The 25,374-nt window shown below is 49.1% G+C and overlaps 2 protein-coding genes across 3 annotated transcripts in view; one reads left to right on the top strand and one right to left on the bottom strand.

Moving 5' to 3' along the window:
• The window catches only part of TRIM62 (tripartite motif containing 62), a 36,419-nt gene extending 33,185 nt beyond the window's left edge, over positions 1–3,234 (top strand). Inside the window, exon 5 of the mRNA XM_032160147.2 lies at positions 872–3,234. Coding sequence (XP_032016038.1) covers positions 872–1,422 — 551 coding nt within the window. The 3' untranslated portion in view covers positions 1,423–3,234. The remainder of the gene's footprint in view (positions 1–871) is intronic.
• The window catches only part of ZNF362 (zinc finger protein 362), a 182,285-nt gene extending 161,861 nt beyond the window's left edge, over positions 1–20,424 (bottom strand). The window contains exon 1 of one of the 2 annotated variants that reach the window (XM_058443465.1): positions 20,220–20,424. In XM_058443465.1, the coding sequence (XP_058299448.1) occupies positions 20,220–20,239 (20 nt within the window). In that variant the 5' untranslated portion in view covers positions 20,240–20,424. The remainder of the gene's footprint in view (positions 1–20,219) is intronic. The other variant, XM_032160149.2, reaches the window with a different exon arrangement.
• Positions 20,425–25,374: the final 4,950 nt, after the last annotated feature.

Raw genomic sequence — 25,374 nt, 5'->3', positions numbered from 1 at the left:
GTAGATGCTCACCCACAATCACAATAGAAAACCTAGCAAAGCGGCCAGGTCCTCTTGTCATAGGTAAAACACCATCCTGCTTCAAGTGCCTATACAGGTAGGTTGTCTCAGTCAGTGGTGTTGCCCTTAGGGATGTATTTTCCAACAAAACAAACAGTTCTTAGGGAAGTTCCAGACAAAACAAATGCAGCCTTCCCTTCATTTACACGGTGGTTGCATTCTGAAATATTCAGCGTATATTAAAAATGCAAAAAAATTATTTCATGTTTATATGTGAAATGGAGTTAGGTTATAGTTTCTGATCCTTATACAAAAGATTTTTCATCCACGTGAATGTCTGCTGGGACATGTTAAAATCACTGGGAGTGGGGGAAGGTGTGGGGCAGAACTTCCCTTTGCAGAACTGTCCTGTCCGTTTCGTGGTCTTTAGCATCCCTGGATCCCAGCTGTTGTTAAGACAACCTGAACACACTCACCAATTTCCCCATTCCCCCTAGGGGGCAGTAGCAACTGGATCATCTGGAAGCTCCCTTCCAGCTCTAAAATTCCCCAATTCTAGGCCTCATTCTGGTTAATTCAACAAACATTTGCCAGTGCCCACTACGTGCTTCGCCCTGGGCATCAGGCAGTGAACAAGCAGCTGTAGCCCCTGCTCCCCTGCAGGCAATATCTGGAAGGACCTTAACCACCACCCTTCCATTTTACAGAGGAGGAAGATGAGGCCCAGAGAGGGCAGACTTGTATTCAAGGTCACACAGCAGGTCAGAGGCCTGCTGCGTACAAACCAGAACTCTGCCCTCAGAAAAGCACTGCATGGTGGGTCCACAGCCTTCTCCCCACTCATCTTCTCTCCCTCCTCCAACCCCCACAGTGCCAGCCGCCCTAACCCTGGACCCGGGCACAGCCCACCAGCGCCTGATCCTATCGGACGACTGCACCATTGTGGCTTACGGCAACTTGCACCCACAGCCGCTGCAGGACTCGCCAAAGCGCTTCGATGTGGAGGTGTCGGTGCTGGGTTCTGAAGCCTTCAGTAGCGGCGTCCACTACTGGGAGGTGGTGGTGGCGGAGAAGACCCAATGGGTGATCGGGCTGGCGCACGAAGCCGCAAGCCGCAAGGGCAGCATCCAGATCCAGCCCAGCCGCGGCTTCTACTGCATCGTGATGCACGATGGCAACCAGTACAGCGCCTGCACGGAGCCCTGGACACGGCTCAACGTCCGGGACAAGCTTGACAAGGTGGGCGTCTTCCTGGACTACGACCAAGGCTTGCTCATCTTCTACAATGCTGATGACATGTCCTGGCTTTACACCTTCCGCGAGAAGTTCCCTGGCAAGCTCTGCTCTTACTTCAGCCCTGGCCAGAGCCACGCCAATGGCAAGAACGTTCAGCCACTGCGGATCAACACCGTCCGCATCTAGCCCAGGCCGAAGGAGACCACAGCCTCCTGGGACCACTGCCACCTGCAAGAGCCCTGCCCAGGAGATAGAAGACCTGGACTCCGGCCCACCGTGGCCACTGGAGACCTCAGGCCAGTTGTTTACCCTCCAGCCTCCAGTCTGTAAAATGGAGGTTGCATTCCCTACTTCCTAAACCCTCTTCCAGCATCGATGTTCTGTAGTTCTGACCTTGATGGGGATACAGCTTTGATCCAAGGATGTGACATGGCTTCTCCTCAGGGCAACCCCTGCCCAACCCTCATCCCCATTCTCTCAGGGGCAGGGGACTACCTAGCAGTGTCTCCCTCCAGCCCAGCCCTGACCTCAGGAAGTGTCAGAGCATGGCCAGTAGTTGGCAGCCCGAAAGACACACAGCACCCTCTTATGTCCCATGGCCTAAGACTTGCCCCTGACCACGCTAGTGATGGGCCATTTACCCTTCACCCCAGTCCACAGTGGACACAGGTAGTACCTGGTCCTAGGGTTGCCTGAGAGCCAACCTCTCCTGCCACCCCCACACCAAGAACTATATGGTTCCTACTTTTCCCACTGATCTGCTGGTCAGTGATGATGCCGTGGCCTGTGGAGGCACCTGGTAGTTGAGTCCACACGTTATAGTCATGTGCCACCACCTTCCTGCCCACAGGCCCAGGGACAGGGTCAGGGTATAGCCAAAGCTGATGCAGAGCCCATTAGCCTAAAAGCAACTGCAGGACAAGCCTCCCTGGATGATCGAGGTCCCCAGTAGCTCTGAACAAGAGTCCAGCCAACCCTCTTCAGCCAGGCCTCTGTGACCTGCTAGGGTGCAGGAGGCTTCCAGAAGCAGGTGTTGTAATTAGGACCCAAGCACTGGGAGGGACTGTTGGCTGGACCCCTTGTCAGACTTGGCATCTATCTCAGTTAGGGTCCTGCTGCAGAAAACAAGAGCCACTTGTAGCTGGTTTAATTAGACAAGGATTTACTACCTGGCCCCTGGTGGTTTGCAAAATTGTTGGAAGAGCTGGAGAAGCAGACTCTGCTGAATTTCCAGGAACAACTCCCAGCACTAGATTCATCATGTCTGTTGTGACCAGGAAAGCTGCCCCCATCTGCAGGAAGCCACTGCGCCAGAAAGCTGCTGACTGCAGAACTAGGCTCCCTCTGCCACGGTCCGTGCCAGCCAATAGATGTCCTGAGGCCTGCCCCTCTCCCACTTCACTCAGTTCCCAAATCTAAATTTTTACAAGAGATTCTGTTTGGGGGAACTTAAGTCAGATCCAGAACTTTGGGTGCAAGGGAGTCTGGGAAATGTCGTTTTCCTCTTTCCAACTTTAGTCATACAAAAAGGCTCACTAGAAGGAAGTTAGGGTGGGTGGAGCAAGCCCCACCTGCGTCTTTTTGCCACAGCATCCAATCGTGAAGAACTCGGGAGAGGGTGGAGTCCACATCTAGGGTTGTCCTGCCCCTTGGCTCTAACCCTGCCCAGAGGTGGGAACTGGAGGAGTGGGCTGCAAGACTGAGCCTAAATACCTCCCCAGCCTTGACTTTTCTTTCAAGTCCTGGGGCCTAGATTCTGCACTTGGGGTCTCTGACACAACACACCATCCCAAAGTAGCCAGAAGAGCTAAACATAAGGGGTTCTTACAATGGCTGCCCCCCCACCCGGGCCTCCCTTGGGCAAAAGGAATTGTCAGCCCTACCCCAACCCTTCAACTACCAGAATCTGGGCCACCCCAGCAGTATTTTTATTTAAAATGTTGCCCATTTTATGAGTTATGATCAATTTGTATTAAATTAAAGTTACAGATGTCAGTAGCCAGTTCCATTCATTTTGACAAACACACAGGCCCACCCAGCTCTGTCCCAGGCAGTGCACACACATGAGCATAGCTAATCCACAAAGCAGCCCGGCTGGGTAAATGGTATTATGCTCATTTTACGGAGGAGGAAAAATGAGGTTCAGAGAGAAGCCAAGACTTATCTGGAGTCTCATATCCCACGCTGGCAAGTGCCACACCACAACCCTGTCCAAACACTTACCAGCCAGGGAAGGCTGTCAGTCCTTACCTGGAGGAGAGGTGGTGGTAGTCTTGGGAGCAGGCAGCAGGCAGCCCATGGGGCAGTGGCAAGAGCCTGGTCTCGGGAACCACACAGACCTCAGCTCAAATCCAGGCTCCATCACTGTGTGACTTTAGAAAAATGACCACCCTCTCTGGGACTCAGTTTTCCCACATGGAAGATGAGGATAATAACACCGATTTCACATGATTTATTGGTAAGCTGTAAAGTGCAGTGCACTTAAGGAAGCCCTACCCTATCCCCCCAGCTGCCTCCCAGAGTCAGTGCCTGGAGCTGTATGGGTTTCCTGAACCTCTGGGCTGGCTCTGACCCAAGAAGTCTCTCTTTCTCCTTATGGCCTGTGATGGGTATGCAACCACCTAGACCAGGACCATCCTGAGGTCCATTCCACCTCTGACTGATGAGGAAGCATCCTGGCTGGGAGTTAGGACCGGCTCTGCATGTGGACACACAGGCTGTGCACACTTAAGTGGAAAAGACTGCCGACTAAAGAAGAAATATCAAGCTTTTAAAGAATTAAAGTTCACTTTACTTGGAAGTCTTACTGAGTACTATAGACAGGCCTAGAGCCCAGCAGCGGCCCTTTAGAGAGGTTCTATCAGTCGGGCCCAGGACAGTATTTTAGCCCACTGCTTAGATACAGGTGGCGGAGGGTTAGTACACGCAAAATCACATCACACTTGCTCAGAAGTAACATGAAAGCGGCCGGGCGCGGTGGCTCACGCCTGTAATCCCAACACTTTGGGAGGCCAAGGCGGGCGGATCACCTGAGGTTGGGAGTTTGAGACCACCCTGACCAACATGGAGAAACCCCGTCTCTACTAAAAATACAAAATTAGCCGGGTGTGGTGGTGCATGCCTGTAATCCCAGCTGCTCGGGAGGCCGAGGTAGGAGAATTGCTTGAACCTGGGAGGCAGAGGTTGCAGTGAGCTGGAGATCATGCCATTGCACTCCAGCCTGGGCAACAAGAGCAAAACTCTGTCTCAAAAAAAAAAAAAGAAGTTAACATTAAAGCGGAATCATATCAACATTTGCATGTAAGAATGTGTCTGGGCTATAGATTACAGAGGCATAATCATGAACGCCATCAGATGCTATCTTCTGTACAGGAAAAGGCAAGGACTAGGCTTATCTATCTTTTAAGGAATATAGTGACTCAGGCAAGAGACATGGGGGGCCATGCCCACTATTCTGTCTTGTCTCCAAAGTATCCCTCCAGAGAGCCGCACTGGTCACAGAGTCAGAAGCTTGTGAAATTATGCTGGCAAGCAGAAATGAGGGAAGCAGCTTCTTCCATTTGCTACTGTGTCTCCCAGGCCACTGGGTGCTCTCTGCAGTGTGCAGGGAGTACAGCACCCCTGGGAGCCCTGGACTGGTGTTGGCTTTCTGTTAAGTCATTTTCACCTAAGCCATCCTCGGCCTCCTCACCCGCAGAATGAGGGAGGTTAGGCTGCAGGCCACAGGTGGATCTTCATCTACAGCCTGGAGCTGGGGAGAGGGAACCACCCCAGTCACTGACTTGCCTGGGTTTCTAGGAAGAAGAATGAGAACGAGGATGGGGGAGGGGCTGTTGGCAGGGGTGGGTGGAGGGGTCTCTGATTGGCTGATGGAGAGCAGCCCAGTTCACAGGGAAGTGACTGGGGTGATTCTTAGACTGGAGTATCCCAAGCCCTCCCCCATCCTCTCAGATCCCTGTGACTGCTCTAAAACCACGCCCTCTCATTTTGGCTCAGTGGATCTGTCTTTGCTCAGCCTTCTCCCTCTGGGGTCGGCGCACCCCCTCCATGGTGCGTTCCACCTTCTCCCCACTCAGCCTCAGCAGCAGCTCCTAGAAATGCTGGCCACTTCCCAGGCTTTACTCACAGTTTCCAAGTGTGTGGAAGTAACTATAGAGGCCGAATTTGCATTATCAACTGGGGACTCCTGGAAATGGAGGTGTCTCCAAGAGATATATTTGATACACATCCAGAGAATTCCTGAAGGAAAGAATCTGGGGTTGTCAGGCTGATATCATGAACCCCACATTTAACACATTAAGTGAAGAGAGGGGACAAAGGCCAGGCTTGGGAAGGAAGGAGGGATCAACAAAGGCCTTACCCAGGACAGATAAAAACGATCGAATGGCAGTAACCCCATTTGGAGCCCCCATTTGTAGTCAGCGAGCAAAGTACTGGTCCTTTTTACACCTTATCTAACCATCGAGACACGCCCCTGAGGTTGGTATCATTATCTCAGTGTTTGAGCAGGGAAACGTCACTTCCCAGAGGACCCACAGCCAGTACTCGGCAGAGCTGGAAATCAAACCAGGTCCATCCAAAGCTAAAGCCAGAGGTCTCTTTACTGGACCTCTCTGGAAATGCTTCTCAACTTTGATGATGGCTCCAGTGACGGGCAGCAGCCACCAGGACTGTGATCCCCCTGGGATTTAAAGTGGGAGGTTAAACCAGGCTCCACGCCACTGCGGAATTGTGCAATTGTAAGTCAAGTCTCAATTGTGAGCCAAGCTTCCCCCAGGGTCGGAGGTGGAGTTAGAAAGGCCTCGTGTGACCCTGAGCAAGTCTCTCCCCTTCCCTGGTCCTCAGTTTCTCCATCTCTATTGGGGAAGGGTTGGGTATCTATTCTAGTTGATTAATTGCCAGGGCCTGAGCTCTGATGGTCCAGGATTCTGTAAGTCTGATGTTAGGTCCCACGGCTTGCCCTGCTCAGCACCTAATAAGGCCATTAGCTCTGGCTCCTTCTCTCTGGGGTGGCAGCAGGGACAGAAAACAACACAGATAAGTTCTCTTGGCAGCACAGAACTTGGCTCAAGCGCTCTGGGGATAGGGCCTTCCCTCCTGCCAGGGAGGCCATCTCGAGAGGCTGACTGCTCACACCTGGGCAGCACTCTTTGTCTCCTCCCCTCCTGCCTGGGTCCCAGCTCTGTTCACCACCCCAAAGCACAGCACCACAAGGTCAGTTGCAAAGGCCCGGTATCACAGTCTTTAGAGGGCTAGGAGGGAGGTGGGAGGTGGGAGAGGAAGGTGGAGTACTAACCAAGGTGCTGAATTATCACTGCCCATCAGGACATGGTTATTTCCCCTTACTCTGGGACACCAAAGATTCTACACAATCTTCCTATAATCCTGAACCACAAAAGGGAGGCATAGCCTCCAAAAAAATGTAGGAGAGGGGAGGGGGGAAGTACTTTTATTTTGAAATGTGTTCATTTTCCTTTGTTTTATTTTCTATCTTGTTGAAAAGAATGTATTTTTAACCCTAAATACAAAATAGCACAGTTTTCTATTTTTTTTAAGTTCCAGGATACATGTGCAGGACGTGCAGGTTTGTTACATAGGTAAATGTGTGCTACGGTGTTTGCTGCACCTATCAACCTATCAGAACAGTTTTCTATCTGCTTTCAAAATTTCGACAGTTCTATCACATTTCTATTACAAAATGCTCCCCCCTCCCTTGAAATTAGATGAAGAGGGGGAAGGGTTGACACTGTGGACCAGAGACCCAGGGACTTCCTACCCTGATGTCATGACAAGGGCTGGGGAAGGGCTTTCAGGAAGCTGGCATCAGAGGCACAAAGCTTCAGGTCCTGGTGAGCTTCCCAAAACTGTGGGACTAGATGTGATCAAATCTGAATGCTGGAAGCGTCTGAGTGATCCTCCAGTCTAACCTGAAGCCCAGAGAGGGTTAGTTTCTAGCTCCACATCACACAGCATATGGTAGAGCTGAGATCAGAACTCGAGTGTCCTGGTTCCCAGTCAGCACATAGGGGAAGGAGATTGACCAACTGAGAGGGCCCCAGCCCAGGCAAAGAAAGGGAACAGAGGCCAGGCTGGAAGGGCCAGAGCTTAGGAGGGAGGTGCTCAGAGGAGAAGGGTCCCACATCTAAGAAGGTCTGCGAGGGTACAAGAGTGCCTATCAGAGTTGGGGACTGCAGCTCCTCCGAGAGGAGAAGGAGGAGGCAAAAGGGTGATCAAATCAGGAAGTCCTCCCTGGGGTGAGCAGCCAGTCAGCATCACGGGCCCCAACATGGCCGATGAGAGACCCCTGATCTCAGCCCTGCCATTTACACAGAAGAAAACTGAGACATAGATGTAAAGACAGCAGCCTGCAGGGCACAGTCAGGGCCAGATCCAAGTCTCCTGACTCCCTGCCATCAGGCTCTTTTTATGCAAACTTCAGTCTCCCTCTTGTGGATTCTGGTGCCTCCTCCTACCCCCTGGGAACCTGGAGCCTGAGCAGAAGGAGAAGGGGAGAGAGGAGGGTTCCAATAACCCCAGGCACCAGGAGCAGGGTGCCTTCCTCTGTCGTCCTCTCCAAGGAGAAGAGAGAGCTGGCCTGGACCTCCAGGGCAGAGCCACTTCATACCTGCCCACACCTGGTCCTCCGTTGCTGGCAACAGAGTTCAGAGCTAGCACCAGCCACAGCAAGGACAAAGCCCAGCCCAGGCAGCTGCTGGAGCTGCAGGGAGTCCCAGGTAAGTGAAAGCACTGGGACTGATGGCCCAAGGGGGTTCCCTGATTTCATGGCACTAGAGAAAGCCCTGGGATATCAGGTGGTTTGAATGTTTTGAAGTCTTTTTCCCCAGAAAAGGGGCTCTTGCCCCCTCACTCCCTGCAGGCTGAGCCCCTGTGCCTGCTTCCTCTGCTCACCGCATACCCCAGGCCAAAGGCCCTCCCTGACCAAGCTGCCAGATCTACCAATCAGAAGCGAGGTCCTGAGGCCCAGCAGCACTGTTCTTGCCACTGGGAGAAGGGAGAAGCAGATATGCGACCTGAGAGGTCACCAAAAAAAGCAGACAGGCTGGAGGTTTGTGCCTCTCACCAGGGTGGGGCCGTGGGTCGAGACCTGGGTAAACCCCAGCTCCGTCTCTGACTCACCAATGACCCTGGACAGCTCCTTCAGCGCCACCGTAAGCATCCCTGTTCCTCATCGGCTGAACAAGAGGGACAGGCAAAGGTTCTAGCCTGAGGCAGCTTCCTGGAGTTTGTCCAATGGTACCCCTCTCACCCCCCTTTCCTCTTAGGGACCCCTCTCTGCCACACTCCTGGAAAGTCCTTCCCCACTTCTTTCATTCCTCCATCAAAATGTACCCTCCTGTGTTCCTTAGGGTAACTGGCTTACTGTTTAAGATGTCTCCCTGTCCACAACCTATGCGCATTGATAATAGGAACCACTCCCAGAAGAGGAGCTGATGGTGGGATATCAGAAACCCTGACAAGCAGCAGGGGAAAGATTATGGGGAGGATAGAAAGAGATAGGGGACTTCTTGTGACACCATATGGCAGCACTACAGCAGCTGCTGGTGACTCCTGTCTTTCCAGCTGATCTGTCCCACTCTTGCCCCCATCCTCAGCACTCAGCCCTCCCCACCAGCAGCCCAGTACAGGCTAATGGCCACGCACCACAGCCTTTCTGTTTACAGGGGCTTCCTCTGCAGGAGGAAAACAACCTATGCATATAATGTTAGAATCAGACATGTGGACCTTTATGATCCCAAGTGGAGAATGATAAGCATATTTTTGGCTTTAATGAATCTGCTTTTGGAATACTCTTCCCCCTACCTGATGCCCTCCTTTTCCTTACTGTTGAAATCTTACTCCTCCTTCATGTCCCACTCAAGGTAGGCTGTGTCAGTCATCCAGGTCCAGGAGATTCACTGATCCTGGGCTTTCCAAGAAGGACTCTGGGTGTCCCACTGCCCCTAGGCATGAGCGTCTCAAGTTGGGGATCCTGTCCTATGGTTTTGCATGCTGGGTGCAGAGAGAATGTCAGAAAATGTTTTCTGGCTGAAACTGGTTAATGTCAAGCTGTAATTGTGAAACTACCCCATCTCCAAGATGGGAGGGAACTTACAGACCAGAGATAACCCCTCCCTGATGATGCTGAGCCCCCAGAGCGACCCTCACTGACCACCCCCCAACACCTAGATTTTGTGCAGGGAGGGCCAGGGAAAAGAGGCAGAGACTAGGAAAGTTATTTGTTTGCTTTCTCAATGAATTATAACATAACGTGCTCATTTTAAAAAATTAAAATAAACAGAGTAGAAAGTAGAAATTTTCATTCTCCTTCTTCCTCAGTCCCAGAAGTCAGCAGCTATTAACAGTCAGTGCGAGTCCTGCAGGCATTTTTGCTTACACATAAACAAATGTCATTTTCTTTTACAAAAAATATGATCATCCTTCACATACTGTCCATCTTTCTATGTGTTCTGTGGTGTAAGGAGAAGCCCACCCCTTTCCCCTGCCACCTCCCTGGATCCCGGGCTCCTCAGGCTCCTACAAACGAAATTGTTGGTCAAAAGATTTTCTCATTTAAAATGTGTTGCTTTCCTGGGTCATTTTATTTTCTTGTAACATGCTCATTATAGAAAATTTGGAAAATACAGTCAAGACACAAAGTAAAAAATCGTCCATCAGCCACTGTCCACAGATAACTGCTGCTAGCATTTTGATGATTTTGATGATAAGGTTTACAGTCTTTCTTTCCTTTTCTTTTTTTTTTTTTTTTTTTGAGACAGGATCTTGCTCTGTCACCCAGACTGGAGGAGTGCAGTGGCACGATCACAGTGCCACAGCCTCCCAAGTAGCTAGGACTATTATTGGACGTGCTAATTTAAAAAGAAATTTTGCAGAGACAGGGTCTTGCTATGTTGCCTAGGCTCATCTTGAACTCCCGGTCTCAAGCGACCTCCCCACTCGGCTTCTTAAAGTGTTGGGATTACAGGCATGAACCACTGCACTTAGCCCAGCCTTTTTTCTATGTGATTGTATTCTACATAAATCAAAACACTTTACCTATTGTTCCATAACCTGTTTTTTTCCACCTAATAAAAGATTGTTATTCCATGTTAGTCTACAGCATCAGTTTAGTATGCTGTGTGACCTCAGGGCCCCCTTAGAAGCCTACTTTTCCTGACCCCCATTCTGAGTAGGGAACCTGCCGCAGCAGATGCCCAGAACGCTCTTGCTCCAGGGTGTAACCTCTGCGTACTGGCTCCCTTTCAGGAATAAAATGCCCTGAGAAGTCCCTGAGCACCTGCCTCCTCCATCTCCCCTGAGCTGAAATCCCAGCACCCCACTGATGGTTATGCAGTCCCCCTGCAACTTCTCCAGCACCGCCTACTGGTGCAGTAAGTAGAAGCCCGCCCCTTTCCCCTGTCACCTCCCTGGACCCTCGGCTCCTCAGCTCTGCTGCCAACCCAAGACCCAGAGTGGGGAGGATGGAGGTGGGGGCCTCGGTGGCCCTGACTGTGAGGCAAGGGAAGGACTCTGGACTCAAGCGGGGCAAGGGACAGTGCCACCTGCCCTTGTACCATGGCCAGCTTTCCCTCAGAATGATGAGACTGAGGAAGGGCAGGGTCACGTAGATATCAGAGGTGGGCCAAGGAGGGTGCTGAGCCACTTGAAAGTTTTCTGGTTCCCAAAGCAAATACCCAGCTTCCCAGCCCAAGCCCACACTCTGCCCAAGGAATTTACTAGCCAAATAGTGTGGTTAAGTGTGATGTTGGGCAAGATCCCCCCTCTGGGGATCTCAGTCTTCTTACCAATTATACAAGGGGAAATATAGCCAGGTGGTTTCTAAGCCACCTTCCCAGCTCTGAAACTAAAACCCAACTGGAATCCATGTTTTCAAATGCTCTGTTTTCTCTCAAAGTCCCTGTACGCCTCATGATTAGTTGAATCCAATTATAGACCAGGTCTGGTTTGAAATACCATTAACATAATAATTATTATGGGCTGTCCTCTCATTTAATCCTCACAACAATCGTAAGAGGAGATACCATTTTTATCCTCTTTTTACTGATAAGAACACAAGGTCCAGAGAGTTAAGATGACTTTCCGCTTATGTGGCAGAGCTCGGATTTGAACCCAGGGCTGCGTGACTCCCAAACCTGTGCTCCTTATTAGCCTCCAGTCCCCATACTACCCTGTGATGGGTGTAAGGATCATTCTTCCCTTGCTACAGTTAAGGAAACTGAGGCCAGACAGAGGAGATGTTTTCCTCAGGGTCACATAGCAAGTTCATGGCACAGCTGGGTGAATCCAGGCTCTGTGTCTCCCGGCCAACCTCCCCCACTCCCAGTGAGCACTGGCTGATTTTCTTTCTTTCTTTTTTTTTTTTTTTTTTTTGGAGACTGAGTCTTGCTCTGTCACCCAGGCTGGAGTGCAGTGATGCGATTTCGGCTCACTGCAACCTCTGCCTCCTGGGTTCAAGCAATTATCCTGCCTCAGCCTCCCAAGCAGCTGGGACTACAAGCACGCACAACCACGCCCAGCTAATTTTTGTATTTTTAGTAGAGACGGGGTTTCACCATATTGGCCAGACTGGTCTCGGACTCCTGACCTCTGATCCACCTGCCTCGGCCTCCCAAAGTGCTGGGATTACAGGCGTGAGCCACTGTGCCCAGCCTGGCTGATTTTCATAGACAGTTGTTGGGGAACTAGAAACAGCCCCTGGGGCCAGGCGCAGTGGCTCAGGCCTGTAATCCCAGCACTTTGGGAGGCCAAAGCAGGAGGATCACTTGAGGCCAGGAGTTCAAGACCAGCCTGCCCAACATGGCGAAACCCTGTCTCTACTAAAAATACAAAAAATTAGCTAGGTGTGGTTGCGTGCACCTATAGTCCCAGCTACTCGGTAGGCTGAGGCATGAGAATTGCTTGAGCCTGGGAGGCAGAGATTGCAGTGAGCCAAGATTGTGCCACTGCACTCCAGCCTGGGTGATGGAGCAAGGCACTAACAAGAAAGAAAGAAAGACAGAGAGAGACAGAGAAAGAAGGAAGGAAGGAAGGAAGGAAGGAAGGAAGGAAGGAAGGAAGGAAGGAGAAAGAAAGAAAGAAAAGAAAGAGAAAGAAGAAAGAAAGAAAGAAAGAAAGAAAGAAAGAAAGAAAGAAAGAAAGAAAGGAAAGGAAGAGAGAGAAAGAAAGAGAGAGAGAAAGGAAAAGAAAGAGAAAGGAGAGAAGGAAGGGAGAAAGGGAGGATGGAGGGAGGGAGAGAGGGAAGGAAGGAAGGAAGGAAGGAAGGAAGGAAGGAAGGAAGGAAGGAAGGAAGGAAGGAAGGAAGGGCTGGCCCCTGGGCTGGAGTCAAATACCCAGAACTGAACAGGGATGGGGGTAGTCAGGAAGAGAAGGCCGTGTTTGTTCAGCCGAGCTTGGGTTTACCTTCCCCAGCTCAGTCTAGACAAGTATTGGCTTTGGGCAAGTCCCAAAGAAAGAAATACATTACCTGCAGGGTAGGGAGGGAGGTCTGGGCCTGGGGACCCCTCACTGTGCTCTTCACTCCCTCACTCCCTCATTCAATCGCTTACCCAACAATTCCTACAGCTTGCTAGGCACTGAGATAGGCAACAACAGCCGCATCCCAGGTCTATATCAAAGAGCTGATGGTGACCAGGCAAACACAGCACATAGGTTGAGGATTCAGAAGAACAAGAGGGGCTCTCAGGAACTCAGAGAAGAGGTTCCTCCTGGAGGAGGTTCTGCTGAAGCTGAGCCCTGCATGCTGAGTAAGCGCTGGGCAAAGTGGTCCAGGAAGGAGGAACAGCATGTGTGAGGGACAGGAGGCTGGCAATGAGGCTGTGTGGCTGAGGATCCAATGTGAGATCAAGGGCAGAGCAATGGGGAGGAAAACAGGACCAAGTCATGCCATGCCGTGGGCCATCCGGAGGGCAATAGAGAAGAATGAAATGAGTCGAAATAATAGTAATGCCTAAGGACAGCTAGTATTTATTGATGGACTGCCACGTGCCCGGTGGTCTCTTACTGGGGTGGGCCACATGTCTGGCTCATGGTAAGTGTTCAGAGCCTGCTTGTGGGGAAGAACATGGATAGCGTGAAGGCCTGGCAGCATGCGGACCTGGGTTGTTTTGGTTTGGTTTTTTTGTTGTTGTTGTTTGTTTGTTTTTGAGACAGAGTCTCACTCTGTCACCCAGGCAGGAGTGCAGTGGCACCATCTCAGCTCACTGCAACCTCGCTTCAAGGTTCAAGTGATTCTCCTGTCTCAGCCTCCCAAGTAGCTGGGATTACAGTCACGTGCCACCATGCCCGGCTAAATTTTTTTTGTATTTTTAGTAGAGACGGGGTTTCACCACGTTGGCCAGGCTGATCTTAAACTCCTGACTCAGGTGATCCACCCACACTGGCTCCCAAAGTGCTGGGACTACAGGCATGAGCCACGGCGCCCAGACTCATGAAGGGTTTTAAGCAGGGAAGGAGGGTGGTCATATTTATGTAGAGTGAACACAGCTGGAGGCAGGGAGGGAGCTCAGCAAGAAAGCAGCAAGGCTGGGGAGGCTGAGGCCGGGGGTGGGATGGAAGAGGAAGTAGATGGAAGAAATTACGAGCCAGGGATTTCTCCTGGGAGCACGGGGCTGTTTCAGAGCTGACAACTCAGCCTCACTCCCCTATTTCGCAGAGCCCCAGAGAGGGCAGGCGCAGCAAGCTGGCAGCTGCTGTGGGCCAAGAACCCAGAGACCCGCATGTACTCCTAGCACCAAGAGAAACTAGAGTTTGATTCCTGCAGTCTCCCATGCCACAGCTTCCCTGGGTAAGCATGTCTGGTGCCAGGGAGCTCACTCTCTGTGCAGCAGCCCATCCTACTACTGGATTAAGAGGTCTTTCTTTCCATGGGTCCCCTTGTGTCTATGGTGGTCCTAGCTCTATCTTCTGACCCCTCCTTTCCACAGGATAGTCCTTTAAAGGCCCTCCACTTACTCCTTTTCCAAAGACTCCTTCCCATTCTTCAACTAAATAAACAGAGGCAGTAGTATTGGATTCTTCTGCTACCTAAGCGCCTTAGCTGACATGGGAAAAGAGGAGTCCACCTGCACTTAATTCTTGGCCCTGCCACTTAACCAGCTGTGTGACCTTAGGCCAGACACTTCACCGCAATAGCCTCACATTTCCCATCTGGAAAATAGGAACAAAAATACCTACCCTTGCTGGGTTGCTGTGAGGACCAAATGAGTCGAAATAATAGTAATGCCTAATGACAGCTAGAATTTATTGAGGGACTGCCACGTGCCAGGTGGTGTCTTACGGGGCTGGGCCACATGCCCGGCCCATGGTAAGTGTTCAGAGCATGCTTGTGGGGAAGCACATGGATAGCATGAAGGCCTGGCAACATGCGGACCTGGGTTCAAATCCTGCCTCTGCCCCTTATAAAGGTTTTGGCCTCAGAGAAGCCAGCCTCTGCATCACAGCTTCACCAGCTGGTAAGTGGTAACAGCAGAGGCAGCTCGCCAGGTTGAGTAAGATAAGGATGTAAAGCATCTGGTGGTACTAGGATCACATCTCTCTCTTTGGGTCCACAAGCAGGTACCCAGCACCTTCTAAGTGCCAAACACTAGGGGAAGAATCATTGGCCACTTGCCCAAGGTCACTCAATCTTTGCCTCCCAGCCTGCTTTTGCTCTGCACCACGCCTCCTCCATGTCATGGGAGCCCAATGTTGTGTGGGCCAAGGCTGCTGAGGGCCAGGAACACAGCCTGCCCTGAGGGAGCAGTCCACTGCCCCCGCCCTGACACCCCATCTCTTTGGTCAGACGTGGGTGGCTTACAAGCTGCAGTGCCCTGATGCCCCATCCCTTCGGCCAGGCATGGGTGGCTTGCAAGCTGCAGTGATCATCATCCCGGCCCTGCTCTCCTCATCCACTCTGCTGGTCATCAGCTGTATCATATGGAAAACGTGCCGCCGGTGGTCCCGGGTCACCTGCCCCAGCCCACCATCCCCATGAGGGGCCCAGGTAAGCCATTCAAGGTCCACGATGACACAGAAGATCCACTGCCCTTTTACTCTTGGTCTTGTTGTGCAAAACACCCAGGAAAGGCCCTATCACGTCTGCATTGCCCCAAGGTGTGACATTTAAGAGTGACATTAAAAGGAGAAACTCTCCTTCCTCTCTTGAGGCAACAGGGACAATGTGCTTCGCTGGATAAAGCCTCGCAGACACCATGAGCACTGTCTTTGGCCTCACAGCCTCCCTTGCTCTTGTCTAGGATCTGTCGGATGTTACTCACCAAGCCTTTGGGTCAAGGAAGGTCCATTCTGCTGCCCTGTAACTGTAACTGTAAGTGACTGTGGGCCAAGGCTGCCCTCGACCCCACAGTGTCTCTCTCCTGACCCACTGGGCCTGATGGGGCCTCCACAGGGAACCTTACCAAGGAGCACAAAGCCTCCTCCAAGGAGTGCACTCCTGGTTTCACCCCAGCTGAGGTGTGGCTTATCACATTATCCAGGGCTTGCAGCCCTTAGAATTTTCCAATTCTCCTATCTTAAAACATTTCCCCATGCTTTCCTGAAGTATTGGAGTTACAGGAGCTGCCTCTCATGCCGCTAATTTTAAAAGCCCAGAATTTTCACCACTACCCAAGATCTCAGGACATCTAGTCTGACTATGTGTCAACCACGACGTTCATGGTTTCTTCCACTCATCCAATGACACTCAAGTGCGTGCCATGTGCCAGGAGTGCCAGGTGGTGAGTTTATAACAAATGAAACCCAGAACTAGTAAGCCAGTGGTTAGAAAAGAACAGTGACAACAGAGTATGAGAAGTGCCTGGATGGGATACAGGGGTCTGTGGGAGCATAGAGAAGGAGCAACTAACCAGTCAGGAGAGGAAGGTTAGGGGGAGCCTCCAAGAAGTGGCATCTGAACTGAGACCAGAAGGATGACTAGGCACTTGCTGGAAGGAGTGAAAGGATAGTCCAGGCAGAGGGAACAGCAAGTACAGTTTAGGGGTTGACAAACTATGGCCCACCTCTCGGTTTTGGAAATGAAGTTTCACTGAAACACAGCCATGTCCAATCACTTATGTATTGTCTCTGGCAGCTTTTGCTCTGCAGGGCAGAATGAAGTAGTTGCAAAAGAAACACTAAGAATTACAAAGCAAAAGAAGTATTGACTATCTGGCCCTTGACAGAAAAGGTTTGCTGACCCCTAGAGATTGGAGAGCTCATGCTGCCTTTTAGGGAACATAGTGGCTTGGAGGGTAAAGGTGGGAAAAAAGTAGTAGGCAGCTCACAGTGCGTTCTTCCCGTAGCCATAGTAGCTGGATCCAGAGTAGATACACCTGATTTAAACCGAGCTGATCAGTCTGTCTTCTCAGAAATTGGAATGTGGGATGTCAAATTCAAAAATGGAGCCCAGTCACATTAACGCCTGTGAAGCTCTGCTGCGGGGCCCCCTCGAGCCTGCTCCTTGCCCAGACTGCTCAGTCAACCATGCCTTTGACTCAGAAGGCCCTTGCAATCAATTCCTCTAACATTTAATTTTCATTTCCCCTCAAAGTTTCTGTTACTTTCAATGAAAAAAAAAAAACCTCTCATTAACTAAAAGTCACTGAGAGAGATAAAGCTGGTAGGGAATACAGATTTACTCAGTGAGGTCCAACATAAATATAATGTGAGGTATATTTAATATATAATTTTAAATTTTCTAATAGCCATATTTTGGCTGTTAAATTTTCTGATAGCCAAAATAAGTAAAATATATTATTTAAATTAATTTCACTAATTTAAAAAGAAATGTGTGAAATTAATTTAATTATTTTATTTATTTTAAACATACAAAATGTTATCCAGTGATAATACTAAAATCAATATCCAATATTTAAAAATTATTGAAAAGGTTTACAATCTTTTCTTTTGAACTACATCTTTGAAATCTAGGGTGTATTTTACACTTACAACACATTCAATTTGGACTAGCCACATTTCAAGTGTCTCATAGCCACAGGAGGCCGGTGGCTAACACAGCAGACAGCACAGATTTAGACCCTCAGAGCCCTGCAGGAGTGGCTAAAAAGTCCTAGCCTCAATCTTACTGTCTCTCTGCAACCAAGTTATGAACACTATGAAGGCAGGGACTTGTGTGTTTACTTGTTTGTCCCCAGTGCCTAGCACAGAGAAAGCACTTAGTAAACATTTGTGGAGAGAATGGCTAGATGAAGAGGAGAATGGTATACCGTACACTTTGACAAGTAAATCAAACTCAGGAAAGAGAATTCCCTCCAGCTCTTCCTTGATTCTATTTTTCTGCATTATTTCTTCCCCAGCCCACAGTGGCTGTTTTCTTTGACCAACCTTGAGTCTGCTTTGTTGATCTATCTTTTTGTTGCCAGAAATCTCAAGGAGCCACTTTTAAAACTCATCCCCAGTGACCTGCATGCTGGCAGCTCTAGCAAATACCATCCCCCACATTACCAAACACTGGCACTGCTCTCTCCTCTGCCTTCTCCCTCCTTCCCACATCCAACGCCATTGCCAAATGTCTTCTATTCTTTTTCCAGACATATCTCAAATTCATCTTCTGCTCTTCACCCGCACAGCCACTGCACAATTCAGGTTCTCATTATTACAGAGATGGCCTACAACCACCACCCTCTCCTACTTTCTCTACTTCTGTCTTTGCTTCTAATCCCTCTGTATTCGTTATCTGTTGCTGCATAACAAATTACCTTAAAATTAGGTAAAACTTAAAACCACAAATATTACTTATCTCCCTTTCTGAGGGTCAAGAATCTGGGTATGGCTTAACTGGGTCCTCTGGCTTAGGGCCACTCACAGGGCTGCAATCAGGTGTTGGCTGGGGCTGCAGTCATTCTAAGGCTTGCTTGGGGGAGCATCTACTTTCAAGCTCACTCACAGCTGTTAAAAGGCCTCAAGTCCTTGCTGGCCATTGATTAGTCATCTGTTCTTTGACACATAGACCTATCCACAGGGCAGTTCACAAGATGGCTGCTGTGTTCCCTAAGAGCGAGTGAGCACGAGAGCAAGAGAAGATGTTCAAAACAGAAGCCACAGCGAGTTTTTCTAATCGAATCTCAGAAATGACAACCCGTCACTTCTAACATATTCTATTCATTAGAATGGAATCAATAAATTCCATCCATACGCAAGGGGAGGAAATCACACCAGGGTGTGAATACTGGGATGTGAAATCATTAAGGACAACTCAGAGACTGCCTACCACAACCTCTTCCTTGCCTCCTAGCGCACCATCTAAAGTGCAAAGCTACGGCCAGGTGCAGTGGTTCATACCTATAATCCCAGCACTTTGGGAGGCCAAGGCGGGTGGATCACCTGAGGTCAGGAGTTTGAGACCAGCCTGACCAACATGGTGAAACCCCATCTCTACTAAAAATACAAAATTAGCCAGGCATGGTGGCTCATGCCTGTAATCCCAACTACTCGGGAGGCTGAGACAGGAGAATCGCTTGAACCCGGGAAGCAGAGGCTGCAGTAAGCCAAGATCGCCCCACTGCACTCCAGCCTGAGCAACAAAAGCAAAGCTCCGTCTCAAAATAAATAAATAAATAATGTGCAAAGCTGACCTCCTCTCTCCCCTGATCAGAAATTCTGATGACTTGCTGATACTTCAGAACATCACCCTTTATTGTCCAAAAGATTGCCAGAATGGGTAAATAGTAGAAAAGCAGAGCTTTATCGGTGATATTAGTTTGCAAACCAGGAAGAGAGAATCTCCAGGGTGGACCAAATGTGTTTTCTCTTCGAGGAGGGAAGGAACAGGTTGGGTTTTATGCCTCACAAGGTCCATATTTACACAACAGAGTCATACATATTTAGCAGATTGTAGGGGAAAACTATACATATTTATGAGGGGAGCTGAGTGCATGCACAATGCGTAAACATATATGTAACACTCATCCCATGCTCACTTTGGGGCAGAATTTTAGCATTAAAATGAGGTAGAATTTGACTCTTTATATCAAAAGATGAACCACAGGACCCAAAGACAGTTTGTGTACTGCCTCTATCGGCTAGTGAAACTGGCTTAGGGTCTGCAGTTGCTTATCAGAAGAGAATGTTTGTAAGGCCGGTCCTCTGTCCAATCAGAGTTGTAGTGGTCTTGGGTTGTAAATCAGAGTTAGGAGGGATATGATGAATCCCCAACCCATAGGTAACTTTAACTTTGGTTTCCTTAATCTTAGGGTCTGTCTTAGTTGATAAGGGGGCTTTTTAGATCACTTCTTCGTAATATGCCCCCAATCTCCATTCCATTCTTACCTTCCATCCTATACTCCAGTTCCCAGAAAGGGCTCTGAATCATCAAACTACCATTCCCTTGTACACGCCAGTGCCCTGGTCTGGAATGCTCCCCCTCAACTTCCCCAGACTTTTCTACCTGGCCAACTCCTACTCATTGACCAAGACTTTTGCTTTTGCCACGCCTGTCCTAATCCCGGCTGGCAGCTTTATCTATCCCTAATCAGACCTCCCTTGGTGCCCTGTGCTTTCCACTAACACAGCACTTAACCACACCAAATCACGATTATCTCCACTTGGATATCTGAAAAGATCTCAAATTTAACATGTTCAGAAGTTCATTTCTACTGATTTTTCCATAAGTAGGATTTAGTAGGAGGTGGATCTTGAAGCCATCCTTTCTGACTTCTCCCAGGAGCCTTGCCCCTGGTCTGAGAGACAAGTTATAGAACCTCACCAACTTCATTAAAATTACAAAAATGCCCAGAGAGCAGCCACTTGGTAATAGGATGCTACCAAATAAATACATCTGATGCTTTAAAGGCAATTAGGATCATCACAGGCTTCCTGTAGACACAGGAAGAGGGTGGGGCAGGTATAGTGATTGAGATTCAGATTAGGCAGAGACTTTCCCAACCTGCCTCCACTAGTTGCTATCTGTTCTAGACAAGTTACTTCATGTGTAAGCCTCATTTCTCAATTTGTAAATGAAAATAACTTACCTGGTTACTGTGGTTACCATGTGTCAGGTGCTGTTCTGAGTGCTTTAAATATGTTAAATTTTTTGTTCTTTTGGAGACGAGGTCTCACTCTGTTGCCCAAACTGGAGTGCAGTGCCGCAGTCACGGCTCACTGAAGCCTCGACCTCCCAGGCTCAAGCAATCCTCCTCCCACCTCAGCCTCCGGAGTAGCTGGGACCGCAGGTGCTTGCCACCACGCCTGGCTCATTTCTTTTTTTTTTTTTTTTTTTTTTTTTTGGAGAGGCGGGGAGTTTCACTATTTTACCCAGGCCGGTCTTCAACTCCTGGGCTCAAACAATCCTTCCACCCTCGGTTTCTCAAAGTGCTGGGATTACAGGTGTGAGCTACCGTGCCCAGCCTAAATATGTTAAATTTATTTATCTTTAGAATAACGGTATAAGGTAGATACTATTATCCTATTTTACAGAGTCAGAAACTGTGGCAGAGAGTAACTTAGGCCAGGATACCCAGCTAATAACTGGCAGAACCAGGATTCCAACACAGGCAGTGAAGGGTAGGAGTCCTTGTCATAAGACGCACTGCACAGGCCTGGGTGGATTAGTTGAATAATGCGAGTGAAGGCGAGAGCAGAGCCTGGCAAGCAGTAGGCACGCTTGATTATTTTAAAATGTAAAACTCCTTGGCCTAGAGATCAAGAATTATTTCAAAGTCCTTTATATTCTGCGTGAACCCAACAGGTCTTTTCCCTCGCATATGAAATGGATGGTTGAGAAGGACATCAGAGACAAGTCTTAGGTTCGTACAGCCTTTCGGTTCTTTTACCCAGATCCTCCTTTTTAAGTAGAAGCGGAAGTAGCTGATGAGCAAATGAGCCCACTTCCGGTGTTACCCCGGGCCTTTTTCAGCTGAGCAGAGACAAGGTCGCCCTCTTCCCACGCCGCCTCAGTCCCGCGTTGACCCCTTTCCCGTGAGAGCCCCGCCCTCGGCGAAGGTTCGGTTTAACACTGGTGGAGGTTGGAAGACGGAGCTGCACCTCTCCGTCTTTCAACCAATGGACTTCCCTGTTCCTTCTCACTGTTTGGTAAAGTCGGTCCCTCCTCCCAGCCGCCAGAGGGCGCGACATCGCGTGGCTCGAAGCCTAGAGGGCTCTTGAATACGGAAGTGACTTTACGCAACCGGAAGACCGTGGCCTCAAGGGACGGGGGCCGTGAGCCGGGGGTTCCGGTGGCTGGAAGCTGAGCAGTCATGGTTCCGCCGGGCGATCGTTTCCGCTTCTGAGAGTCTCATATGCTCAGATGAGAAAACGGAGGCTTTTGGAGGAAGGAGCTTGTCGTATTTACACAGCGAAAAACTCCTCAGACAAGCGCGCTTCCCATACGACTCACCAGGACAAAGGGACGATCCTTGAGGGTATTCGCTCGGCCTGAGGAATCCCTGAGGCAAGTCTCACAGAACTGTGCCCATTCCACAGATGGAGAAAGCGAAACCCGGAGAGGGAAATGCAGCGTACAGGGACTTGCCAGAGTAGGGTTACTAGATTTAGCAAATAAAATGCAGGATGCTCGGTCGAAGTTGAATTTCAGGTACACAACAAGTAATGCTTTAGTATAAGACTATCCCAAATATTGCAATGAGACACGTATGCTTAAAAAATTACTTACTGTTTTTCCGAATTCAAATTTGTCTGGATGTCCTGTGTTTTATCTGGCGATCCTACCCCAAGGTCACCTAACTGAGTGGAGAAGCAGAAAGCGCTACTGGGGGGTCCTACGTGCCTCCCTGCCTGGGGCTCACCAGTGTATGGAGCTGGCTTATTCCCAAGTGTTATTCTGAGGTTATTTTAAAGGCCCCCAGCTCGTTCCAGTCGATGGTCTTCCTACTGCAGGATCTAGACCTATTCAGGAGCTGACGAGGAGCCACATCCTCCACTCCCATTCAGGGGTACCACACCACCACCACCACCCAGACTAGTTTATTGAAAAGACACTAAGTATCTGTGGTAAGCACAGTCTTAGGTTCCAGATCACACTAGCAAGTAGGAGAAACCCTCCCTGTCTTTGTGGAATCGACAGGATTAGATACTCAGGACGACAAGTATGTAGAGAGGAAAACTACAGTACGTTGTGATCAGTAGTTCTTTAATAGGGATAAATACAGGATGCATGAAAGCCCAGAGATGGAACCCCTGATCAAGGGATAGAAAGTAAGAGAAAGGAAAGAGACACCCAGGCTGAGGCCTGAAAGATTCATTCCTTCATTCAGTAATTATTTCTTGAACATCTACATGAAGGGCAGTATTCTAGGCACTGTGGACCCAGCAGTGAACAAAATAAACAAATCTTTGCCCTCAGAACTTAATTCTAAGTGAAATGTATAATATGGTAGAGGGTGATCTGCGGAGGAAAAAGTAAGGCTCTGAAGGGGATTATAGAATGCTGGGGCAGGAATGGAAATGTTACAGTTTTTTTGTTTGTTTGATTTACAGGTGGGGTCTCACAATGTTGCCTAGGCTGGCCTCAAACTCCTGGGCTCAAGTGATCCTCCTGCCTCAGACTCCCAAAGTGCTGGGATTACAGGAATGAGCCGTCACTCCCAGCCTGAAGTGGGTAGTCAGTAAGGCCTCACTTAGAACATTACATTTGAGCAAAGACCTGAAGGGATGAGGGAGAGAGATCTATGCAGAGATTTGGGGTTATGAGTGTGTCTGGCATGTTACAGGAAAGGAAAGGAAAGGGGATGTGATGAACAAGATTCCAATATGATAGCTTTCTAAGGGATTTTCAATGATAATTTTGACCATATGTTTCTCACCTTAAATATGGTCTTTAGAACCTAATCCCTGTAAAATATGACCACTTAAGTTGGTGGGGGCTACTTTGAACAGGATGTTTGGAAAAGGCCTTCTTGAGATGGCAACATTCAAGCTGAGGCCTTTAAGATGAGAATGCGCCAATGCTGGAGTAGCTAAGGGAACAGCAAAGGCGAAGACTTGGAGACAAGAAAGAAGTCAGTAAATGTGAGAAACTGAAATGTGAGAAAAGAGTGGCATGAGATGAGGTGGGAGAGGTGGGCAGGGGTCTCGGGCAATTTAGCTTTTATTGGCATTGCAGTGGGAATCAACTGCAGGGCTTTCCGCAGAGGACTGACAATCAGATCATTTTACTGGTTGAATTTACACAGGCTTAGCTCTTTATCCCAAAGGTGCCAGGAAGAGGGTTTAAAATGGAGCAAAGGGATAAGTGGAACCCCCATCCTCTTGCCTCCCCTTTGTTCCCCTTACAGCTGGAATGAGATGGCTTGGGCAGGTGGGTTTCCCAGGTGAGGGATGACTCCCATCCAGAGAGCCACCATCTCCCTCTGAGCCAGGGTGAACAGAGTTGACAACTTGTGTCTCTCTGACCTCCTCAAAGTTTCCTGGTTGGATCCCATTACTGGGTATATACTCAAAGGATTATAAATCATGCTGTTATAAAGACACCTGCACACGTACGTTTATTGTGGCACTATTCACAATAGCAAGACTTGGAACCAACCCAAATGTCTATCAGTAATAGACTGGATTAAGAAAATGTGGCACATATACACCATGGAATACTATGCAGCCATAAAAAAGGATGAGTTCATGTCCTTTGTAGGAACATGGATGAAGCTGGAAACCATCATTCTGAGCAAACTATCGCAAGAACAGAAAACCAAACACCTCATGTTCTCACTCATAGGTGGGAATTGAACAATGAGAACACTTGGACACAGGGTGGGGAACATCACACATCAGGGCCTGTCGTGGGGTGGGGGGAGGAGGGAGGGATAGCATTAGGAGATATACCTAATGTAAATGATGAGTTAATGGGTGCAGCACACCAACATGGCACATGTATACATATGTAACAAACCTGCACGTTGTGCACATGTACCCTAGAACTTAAATTAAAAAAAAAAAGTTTCCTGGATGGGTCTGCCTTTCCGACTGTGGGCAGAGGTGAAGGAAGCACATGCCACTACCAGCCCTGAAGGTCTCCTCACTCCACCCCTTTTGAATATACTTTTTTTCTTTTGTTTTTTATTTTGAATACACTTTCAATTACTCTTCCCAAAGATCCTGACGTGCTTCTGCTCCAGAAGCATAGAGGGCTCCCTGCTGCCTACAGAATTAAGTTCGGACTCCTGGTTTTGTAATTCAAGGTCCTCTGTGACCACGCTGCACTGTGAGCTCCCTGAGAATCAGAGGGACTCACCTCTGCATCACCAACATCTACCACGGGCTCTAGCCACAGTAAGTGCTCACTAAATGCTCAGAAAGTACCTCTCAATCTCACTTATTGAGCACCTAATGACATGGTAAGTCCTGGACTAAGTACTTTATACCCATTTTCTTTTTTTTTTTTTTTTTTTTTTTTTTTTTTTTTGAGATGGAGGCTTGCCCTGTTGCCTAGGCCGGAGTGCAGTGGCAGGATCTCGGCTCAATGCAACCTCTGCCTCCCAGGTTCAAGCGAGTCTCCTGTCTCAGCCTCACAAGTAGCTGAGATTACAGGTGTGTGCCACCATGCCTGGCTAATTTTTTGTATCTTTTTTTTTTTTTTTTTTTTTCAGACGGAGTCTCGCACCGTCATCCGGGCTGGAGTGCAGTGGTGTGATCTCAGCTCACTACAACCTCCACCTCCCAGTTCAAGCGATTCTCCTGCTTCAGCCTCCCAAGTAGCCAGGATTACAGGTGCCCACCACCACACTCAGCTAATTTTTTGTATTTTTAGTAGAGACAGGGTTTCACTGTTTTGGCCAGGCTGGTCTCAAATTCCTGACCTCGTGATCCACCCGACTTGGCCTCCCAAAGTGCTAGAATTACAGGCGTGAGCCACTGCTCCTGGCCAATTTTTTGTATCTTTAGTAGAGATGGGGTTTCACCATGTTGGCCAGGGTGGTCTCAAACTCCTGACGTGATCCACCAGCCTCGGCCTCCCAAAGTGCTAGGATTACAGGCATGAGTCACCACACCCGGCCTTATACCCATTTTCTTATTTAATCTTCACAATAACCCTCTGAGGGAAATATAGTTATCAGCCACATTGTACAAATGAGTAAACAGGTTCAGACAGGTTAAGGCCATGTTTATTCAGACGGATTCAGACATGTTTATTCATTTGCCCATCCAGCATATACTTTTTGAACACCTACTCCA

This window comes from Hylobates moloch, unplaced genomic scaffold (genome assembly GCF_009828535.3).
Source record: "Hylobates moloch isolate HMO894 unplaced genomic scaffold, HMol_V3 SCAFFOLD_8, whole genome shotgun sequence".
NCBI lineage: Eukaryota > Metazoa > Chordata > Mammalia > Primates > Hylobatidae > Hylobates > Hylobates moloch.
Note: the sequence above shows the minus strand (reverse complement) of the source record. Positions and strands in the feature narration are given on the sequence as shown.